Source organism: Morus notabilis, unplaced genomic scaffold, assembly GCF_000414095.1.
Source record: "Morus notabilis unplaced genomic scaffold, ASM41409v2 Scaffold106, whole genome shotgun sequence".
NCBI classification, from domain to species: Eukaryota; Viridiplantae; Streptophyta; class Magnoliopsida; order Rosales; family Moraceae; genus Morus; species Morus notabilis.
Window position 1 is genome coordinate 116,941 of NW_010358650.1, and position 9,468 is coordinate 126,408.

The 9,468-nt window shown below is 33.3% G+C and overlaps 1 protein-coding gene across 1 annotated transcript; it reads left to right on the forward strand.

Annotated features, from left to right (window-relative positions):
- Positions 1-1,723: 1,723 nt before the first annotated feature.
- On the forward strand, positions 1,724-5,776 carry LOC21388129 (probable mediator of RNA polymerase II transcription subunit 26b). The gene is made up of 9 exons (XM_010092925.2): positions 1,724-3,044; positions 3,214-3,282; positions 3,441-3,523; positions 3,986-4,047; positions 4,147-4,271; positions 4,385-4,412; positions 4,529-4,839; positions 4,915-5,005; positions 5,096-5,776. The coding sequence occupies exons 1-9, from the start codon at positions 2,544-2,546 to the stop codon at positions 5,218-5,220; spliced, it is 1,395 nt and encodes a 464-aa protein (XP_010091227.1). The 5' UTR covers positions 1,724-2,543; the 3' UTR covers positions 5,221-5,776.
- Positions 5,777-9,468: the final 3,692 nt, after the last annotated feature.

Sequence of the window (9,468 nt, forward strand, 5' to 3'; positions counted from 1 at the left end):
CGTGGCTAAACCGACTACTAGATTAATCTTCAGTGGCCAGCTTTGATGACCAGACATGATTGGTAATTTATTTTATAAAAATAAAAAAAAATCAACTAAATTTCTTTCCTACATCTACCAATCTCTTCCAAAAGGGGCGGTTTTGATTATGGAAGGCAATATTAGAAATTTGGTTCTTATAAAGGGGCAGTTATGAATTTACCCCTTCTTTAAAAGGATATAAAAAACCTAGAAATAGTACACAATTTTACCATTTAACTTCCACAGGATATAAAAAATAACATATAGATAAAATATAGTTTTTAACATCATACGGTCATCATATTTTGATAATTATATACTATATGTCTATCTTCCTTACTTCTTTTATTAAATACTAGTTTAAACCTTATGCATATGCGTGCGAGATTATGTAGAAAATTTAATAGCATTTTATAGAAAAGAAATGGCGATATGTCTTAACGTTTGAGGACATCTGTTGAAAAACGAGTTGTTTTTCATGTATATGTTGACATTAATGTAGTTAAGAGGGTTGTTTCATTAAAGAAAAAAAAGTTTAGACGGATGAAAGGAAAAAAAAACCTAAAACTAATATGGTGGGAAATGGTAGTCAGATGTCAGTATTTGAGTGGTATATAATTAATGTAGTTTTGTAATGTGATCCCCATTTATTGTTGTGTTTGAGGCATTCATAATTTATTATTTATTGAATAATGAGAATGCAGTTATATAACCATTTAAAGAATTTTAAATTTATTTAAAAAAAAAATATGTAAAAATTTGTGGTTGACAAAAAAGTTAAGTAAAGACACATTTAAAAATAATTATTTTAACCATTTAAAAATAATTATTTTAACCATTAAAAAATAAAAAAGAGATAAAAATATTAAAAAAAGTATTCTCATAAGAATAAAGTGAGTAATAATATATTTTAAAAAATATATAAAAAAGTTAAAAAAAAAAGTGTAGGAACAGCGCGAGGAAAAGAAGAAGCCAATAGAAAAGAATTTTGACTCTTATTGTTAGATTGAGGAAAAATACAAACTCAGAGTCCGTAGAGCAACTTATTTCGCCTACGTGGCACAAAAATGATCGACCAATCAGCGGCTTTGACCACAGGCATGTGACGGTAGTGATCTTACGAGGCGCCGAGTTTTTGAGAGTTGTTAATAACGACTCAGTAGTACGTACTCTCTCCTCGTTTTACCTAAAGTCCTTCCGAACACAAAACAGCGTCCGACTTTTTGCACGAGTAAAATGAAAAAAAAAAAAAAGAAAAAACCAAAGAAAGAAAAAGAAAAGGAAAAAAAAAAAGAAAAAGAAGAAAAATTTACTCGGTCCAAAAAAGCCGGCCATTATCTTAACCTATCCTATTTAGCAAACACTTTCACTTATTACGTAATTTCCCAACCAAACCAGTCAAAACTAATTTCAAATGAATTCTAACATAGACTACGTAAAAATTAGTTTTAAGCACTAATATTATATTGCATTTTGAAAATATGATAACTACTCGTATAATAGATATTTTATTTTTCTCTCAATGATGGAATTCCAAAAAAAAAATAAAAATAAAAAGCTTAAAAATAAAAATTTTATATTGGAAATTGAGAAACAGAAAAGGAAAGAAACGCCTCGGAAAGGCCCTTTCCTCCCTCTCTCTCTCTCTCTCTCTACTCTCTCTCTCTCTCTCTCTCTCTCTCTCTCTCTCTCTCTCTAGTCTCTCACATCGTTTACCAATCAAGTCGAAACAGGGCTACGCTACATAGCCAAAGAAGAAAAGAAAGAGAAGAAAATAAGGAAAAAAGAAAAGTTCCAGCTGCAAAAAAAAAAAAAAGAGAGAAAAAAGAAAAACCCTTGACTCCATTTTGCTCCCAAAACTGTACGAAAACAATTTTTTTTTTTTTTAAATCTCATCAACGAAAGAGACTGGTTTTCCCCCAAACAAAAAAAGTTCTGTGTGGCATTTTTGTAGCACCTGGTATTAGAGGAGAGAGAAATATAGAGAGAGAAAGCAATCCCTCATATTTTCCATTTATTTTGTTTTATCCTCTAAATAGTGAGTTTTATTTTTGCAGAAAATTCAGGGGAAGTTTGGTCTGGTTTGGGTTAATAACCGATCATCATCAAAATTTGAGACAAACCCACCTCTGTTTTTTCATCGGATTTAATTCTGATCTTTTTTTTTTTTTTGTGTTTTCTTTCCGTTCACACATCCTAAATCTCATTACACGTAATCCATTTCGTAAACAAAAGCAATCGCATTCTTTTTGTTTCAACGCTTTCCAGTTCAGAACGGGTACAAATCAACAATATCAGGCTCTGATTACCGATTGTTATCTAATAATAATACCCCACCGAATTTCCCCCGAATTCGATTTCCCCATTTCTGGGTCTCTCTCAAACTTACGTGAGAAAATCGCATAAGAAATCGGGGGTTTTTTTTTTTTTCTTTTTTCTTTCAATCAGAATCTGATGAATTCCGGATTCTGATTTCTGGGCATTGACCAAAATCTTTTTTTTTTTTTTTTTGGAATTCAATCATGGCTAAGAAATCGGGCTCACTAGATTACTGGAGGAGTTACTTTCGGACAGCGAATTCTAGTATTTTCGAGATAATCGACCATGCGATCATGGTGGCGGCTTCTGATCGTCCCAAGGAGTTCAGATTGAGGAGAGATCGAATTGCGGAAAAGCTCTTCTCCTGTCGATTGAGGAAGTGTTGTGGGTGTGAGCGGGTGGAGCTTTCTGTGCCGTGGGATGATGACGATAATGGTGGGGATGATGATGATTGTGATGGTAATGATGATGGTGATGGAGATTCTGGGGATAGAGATAGAAGTGGTGAGTTTGAGGCTGGAGCGAGTAAAGAGAGCAAGGCTAATAGTAGTAGAGACGATGATCGAGCAGAAGAAGAGATGAATCATGTTAGTAATTTCAGCTACTTAGATGCTGAGGCATTGACTGATGAGATTGAGGAAGAGTCTCAGATTCGTGGTGAGGTCTTAAGGATCAAAGAGATTCTTCAGAATCGTGAAGAAGAGGTATACATATACAATATATATATGTGTTATATGTTCATGTTATATGTTCATGTATATTATCACTTTAACAATGCATAATTTGTGAGCTTTTTTTGTTCTTGTGCATAGTTTCTGGGATGGGATTTTAGTTTGGTTTATAAGATTTGTGCTCTGATTGTTGTTTTGACAGTCGGAGTCGGTATTGTTCGGAGAGCTGAGGAGGCTTCAGTTCATGGCTTTGACTGTGGATACTTTGAAGGTTGGATTGAATCTCACTTTTTAATTAAATTTAGACTACTACTACTGAGATTAAATCAGAGTTTTCTCAAAACTTGTAGAGTTTTGATGGTTAATGATAGCTCTTGTTTTGTAAAATTTTCGGCTTGAATTTGACCTGAGGGAGTTCTTCTTTGACAGGAAACTGAGATTGGAAAGGCGGTGAATCGTTTTCGGAAGCACGGATCAAAGGAAATTCGTCATCTTGCAAGGACTCTTATTGAGTATGCATTTGTGCCCTTTGGCTTACAACTAGAGTGCTAAATTGTAGCTCTTACTATATTGTGATAGCTTTTTTCCATATTCTGATTCTTGTGTGTTTACATGGTCTGTGGTATTTACAATGTTTTCCTCTTTTTGTTTGGCTACAATTTAATAGGCAGGTCTTTATTTTGTATGCGAAATCGCCATACGTATTTCCCTAAGACTTTCCCGAACACTATCATTTTTATTTTACCCTATCTGTCAACCGTATGTCATTGTTATGTAACACATGCCGAAAATCCGAGTGCTTTGAAAAAAGCTCATTTATGTAAGGATGTAGACCAGGAACTTAAATGCGCATTTCGTTCATGCTAGTTGTGCTTCCTCAGGCTATTTTGGTTTTTTAATGCAGCATTCAAATACTGTTTTTCTCAGCTTATATTGCGAAGAAGATTGTATTAACTCAATTTTAATTATTGCAGTGGGTGGAAAGACATGGTTGACGAATGGGTCAATACCACCGCAGCTATTGCAACCATGAATAGTACGTTTTCTCTTAAGCCTATAAGAGATGCATTATCTTTGCTTTCGATTTCTCAAGTCACCTACTTATAAATGCTGACTTTGTTTCATTCAATTTTAGGCACAGAGGGCACTCCGGATTCCATAAACCCATCTGTTCTTGATGAAGAAGAAGGGCTTCCGTCTCCTCCTTTGGATGAAGGAGCTTTCTTCGCTACTGAGCCAACTTCAATGGAGCTCTCACGGGTAATGTCTCTTCTTCTTTTACTTTTTCAATGGGGGTTACAAATGCTTTGAGTGTTCATTGTAGACTAACTTGATTTTGTTCTCTTGTGTGTCTGTTATTGCGACGTGTGTAGTTCTTCGATGGCATGGATGACGATGGAAGTGAGTTCACTTTGACCACGTCTTATGCTTCTATTAGATAGATTTTTCTGTTCGGTTCTTCATTTGAATTCCCCACTACCTAGATTCATAACTAAAGCTGGGGAATGTTGTTTCAGATCCTCGAAACAGTGGGGCATTCACCAAGAACCGTGATAATGGAAGAAAACCCTCCATAGAGAATCAAAATGTCCCAAAGCAGAAACAAAAGCTTTCAACTGAGGCAAATGTGCTAACCAAGGAACACAAGGTTCAACAACAAAAGAAACAGGAAGGAGTTATGAAAACAACTAGACCCACAAACACTGATTTTGGGCCTGGGAGACCTCCGAGAATAAGTACTGAGCAGAAGCTCAATAGTGCGATGAAGTCCCAACAAAAACCAGACAGGCCTGCTCTTCAAAGAAGGCCGCTCTCTGTTCCACAAGATGTAAGTAGAAGTAAGAATTACTTGTTTTGAATGTTTTTGTTGAGTTTGTTCTAATCGTTTTTCTTGGTATATTAGAAATTGAAGTCTTCAGATGAAGTTGCTGTTCAAGTGAAACTCGAAGCCACGAAAAGGAAACTCCAGGAGCGGTATCAACAAGCTGAGAATGGTAAGTTTCTTTTTCTACTAAAATATATATTTAGTCACATACAAACTGAATATATCTCATCAACACGGTAAACCCCTCCCTGCTCGACAGCCAAGAGGCAACGGACAATACAAGTCATGGAGTTACACGATCTCCCTAAGCAGGGACTCGGCCATAGAAATCCACACATGAAACCTGGGAACCACAATCGTCATTGGGGACATGGACGGCGATAGGTCAGCTTCCTCGGTGGTACTTGTTTCACAGGACTTCCATTTTAAATCTGGTGGCAGAACACAAATAACTCTCCGATGTGACCAAGGTTGACCCACTTGTGCATTAGAAATAAGAGATTCGTTCACCATTCTTGCGGGAGAGGTACTGTTACTGTTTTAGAGTCGGGAAAAATTGTGGAAAACTTTTCTCCTAAAATTTTAAGACATTGATAGTTCTAGATGACGTTTCAAATTGATCGAAATTTGAGAGGCAGGTCATAGAGATTTATGCAGTCTGAATTATTGGCATTGTTCTCAGATAATTGGAGTCTGTAGAAAAATCCGGATTCTCACTTAACCATTTCATTGAGAAATCTTTTTATTTTTCCTCCTTTCTGACAGCCAAAATTTCTTATCACCATGGCTTATATATAAATTTAATGCACAGGATAAAGTGTTCTGTTAATTGTTATAAAGTCGTCTGTAAAAACCTTCGTATATATATGTACGTGGTTGAATATTTTACTTCCCCTTTGACAGCTTGTCAATTTTGGACTGTTGGTTGAGAAAGATCTTTAAATTTTTGGTCTGCAAATGTCTGGAGAAATTTTTGGTATAATGATGAGTGAAATTTCGGCCTGGTTCAGTTCGTTGATTCGAGTTTTCAATTTGGGTTGAGATTTAACTTTATATGGGAGTTTTTAACTGTAATAAAAAATATTAGATGTAGCTTTTTATTAAAACTTTTAATTGTAGTAAAATTAAAATTAAAAACTCGAATGATATAACAAGTCAGATTTGTGCAGCACAGTTTCTGAATTAAATGCTTGGTTCTTCTTTTTTGTTCCTTCATTAAGTTAGTGATTGTATTTAAAGTATGGAGATATCAACTAATAATTCCAAGTGATAACAACTGATAAGTGAAGTGATACGTTAGAGTTTAATTCTCTGCATCTGCATTAGTTCTCTATGACAGTGAGTTCGTGCATTTGGCTTAAAAGACTTTTTGAGGGAATTTTTTTACGAGAACGTGAACTGATCCCCTCTCTGTTCTACTTATTATGTCTTTTATGTCTTTATGCTGAGAAAACGCCACTTATTATGCCTTTATTAAAAAAACAGACAGAGAATCGTAGAGAATATCACTTGTGTTACCCATTGCTAAATAAGAAATTATAGTTGTCACATTCTTACAAAAGGAGAAAGTCACTCGTTATAGTACTAATGCATTTTTTTACTAGCTATGCAACACCAGTGTAGAGCATTTAATTTACTATTTAACGGGGTGTATCTATATACTTTTTTGAATTATTGTTAAAAGAAAAAAAAATGTTACGACTTAATAAGTGTTGATTTACAAACTCTTAGGTCCGGTTTGGTATATAAGTTCAAATTCACGGTTTTAATTCCATGTTCTTTCTCACCCAAAAAAAAAAAAAAAAAAAAAATTAAATTTAAAAAATTCCCCCAAAAGTTAAATTAAAAAGATCCCCGCCAATAGATTCTCTAACAAAAATTGAATGTAGAATCAAAATCAGTAATTTGTACCCATAAACCAACGGACTCTTAACTTACACATGGGAGAAAATTTCATTTTAAAGAGAGAGAAAGAAAAGCAGAAAAAGATGATAAAAGAGAGAGACAGTTAATATGCCAATCAATGATTTATTTGATTGAGAAATAAATTGAGCATGCCAATAGATTCTCTAACAAAAATTGAATGTAGAATCAAAATCAGTAATTTGTACCCATAAACCAACGGACTCTTAACTTACACATGGGAGAAAATTTCATTTTAAAGAGAGAGAAAGAAAAGCAGAAAAAGATGATAAAAGAGAGAGACAGTTAATATGCCAATCAATGATTTATTTGATTGAGAAATAAATTGAGCATTCAAGTCAGGTTCTTTAGAGTATATGTTCGGATTACCATTAATATGAGAAATTTATTACTTTAATGAAGAAAGAATTGTTTATTTGGGATGCTAAAAGTTGAGTTTGCAAAGTTAGAATTGAAAACTAGAAAATAAAAAAGTGAAAGTGATGCTAGAGACCACACCAACGATGGCTAATAGTGACAATGACAAATGGATAGATCTTGAGCATTTGCCATTTTTTTAGCTAAAATTCTATTCCTTTGATATTCGAAGCATTTCTTTGACACTTAATGCGCCTACGTTTCAACGTGGCATACTCGCATGCCTCTTAGCTATTGTCCCATCAGAAGATGGCCTACATTGTGGGACTTTGTTGAAATTCCTGATTCAAATACGATTTGACACGTTTGGATTTATTTACTCCAACGATAAAAAGAAAGTCAAAATCTATTTTCTCTGTGCTTTTTTCTTTTTTCCTCTTTATTGTACCCACTACCTAACAACATATACATGGCTTAAACACACATCCATGTCATTAAAAAACCTTATATTGATGCCTAAATTAACTGGTTATTGGCATTGATACGGAAAGCACTTTGGTTGTCTTTCCCAACAAAAAAAAAAAAAAAAAAAAAATAAAAATGTAAAAAACTATATATGTATATTAAAGATGTTATCCATATCACCATTTTTAAACTTTGAAACGGGATAAACTTCTCCTCAACTCATGATCTCCTCATGTCTAAATATATAATCTGTTTAAATTGATTGGAATGAGACCATTTTGCATACACATTTGAGTTACTCGTGACGGATGTTGTGGAATAAGAAATTAAGAATATAACTTTTTCCACAATATATATATATATATATATATAAATTATGTATTTTTTTCTTGGAAAATTCTTCGTATTGAAGAAAAATACCATGCAGTGGAATGATATTTTAGTACTGTTAGGACACTAATGATTCGGGCCTCGTTCACTTCGTAGATTCGAGTTTTTAATTCGAGCTGAGATGTGACATTTTCTGAGAGTTTTTCACTGTAGCAGAAAAAGTTAAATGTAACATTTTCTGAGAGCTTTTTACTGTAGAAACTTAAAACTGAAAATTCGAATCGGTAAAATAAACAAAACCTCAGTGTGTTACTCGTGACATGGGATCTACTTATATGCAATGAGGGACCCACATAGATTCCTTTGCTGGTAAATGGCATTAGCTCGAGTGGATAATTTAGGACACGTTTAGTTCGTTGATTCGAGTTTTTAATTCGAGTTAAGATGTGATTTATGTGAGAACTTTTTATTGTAACAAAAAAGTTACATGTTACTGTTTTTTAGAGCTTTTTACTGTAATAAAACTCGAATCGGTAAAATAAATAAGATCTTAGTGATGTTATTGCTATTTAAATTTCGGCATTTTTTATAAACTTTTCAATGAAAAAGAAAATAATGGAAAACATACAGATTATGTTAAGTTAGAAAAGGTGATGAGCAAAAACAAATAATAATAATTGTGAAAGGAAAACCTAGAAACATATGCCACGCATTGGTATGAATAACCACATATTCACCTACTAATTTTGAAATCCAAAATTTCTTAGATTTAACCTAAAATAATCAGCTCAAGTGAAAAATAAAACAGATAACATTAATTTATTGTTATTTCCCTTTTTCTGAGAAGTGCGTTTTATAAAATGGCTATAACATATATGTATCAAACAGGCTCAAGTGCAAAGGAAATGTTTCTTCAAAGACAAAAACAAAAACAAAAAAAAACAAAAAAGAGGATAAGGGAATTGGGTACCTGGGGTCCACCACCACGCCACCTACCTACCAAGGTAAGCTTACTAGCCTTTCAAGAGTTAGAAAACAGTCACGTGGGGTTCTCGGCGCATTGGCTTTATTTGCAAATTTGTCGTAAGTCTTCAATCCCCACGCACGAGTTCTCTTTCGAAAGGCCTTTGTCGTGTAATAAGAAAATAAAATCACATTTATGACTGAACCTCTGGTTCTTTTATATTATACGATCACACCGATAAGACATTTTCTTCATTGTGTAACACCGATAAGACATTTTCTTCATTGTGTAATATATATATATATATATATATATATATATATATAGACATTATCTTTAATCCAGTACTAGATTAGAACGACACATATATATTTTTTTTTAAAATATTTATATTTTATTTTCAGCACATGTATATTTTCTTTTAAAATATGTATAATATAAGGAGACACATATAATTTGTCTAAACACCTATATACATATTTTTTTAAGAAATATACATATACCGAAGAGAAAATATATTTGTTTTTAAAAGAAATATAGATATGCCGCTTTAATTCAGTACCAAATTAGAGATTTTACCTACATATATAATA

Excerpts from the sequence above, each read along its gene's own strand:
- LOC21388129 (XM_010092925.2), top strand. The coding sequence starts at position 2,544 with ATGGCTAAGAAATCGGGCTCACTAGATTACTGGAGGAGTTACTTTCGG. Across the intron at positions 3,524-3,985 it reads CTTGCAAGGACTCTTATTGA|TGGGTGGAAAGACATGGTTG; the intron begins GTATGCATTTGT and ends TAATTATTGCAG. Across the intron at positions 4,272-4,384 it reads CTTCAATGGAGCTCTCACGG|TTCTTCGATGGCATGGATGA; the intron begins GTAATGTCTCTT and ends CGACGTGTGTAG.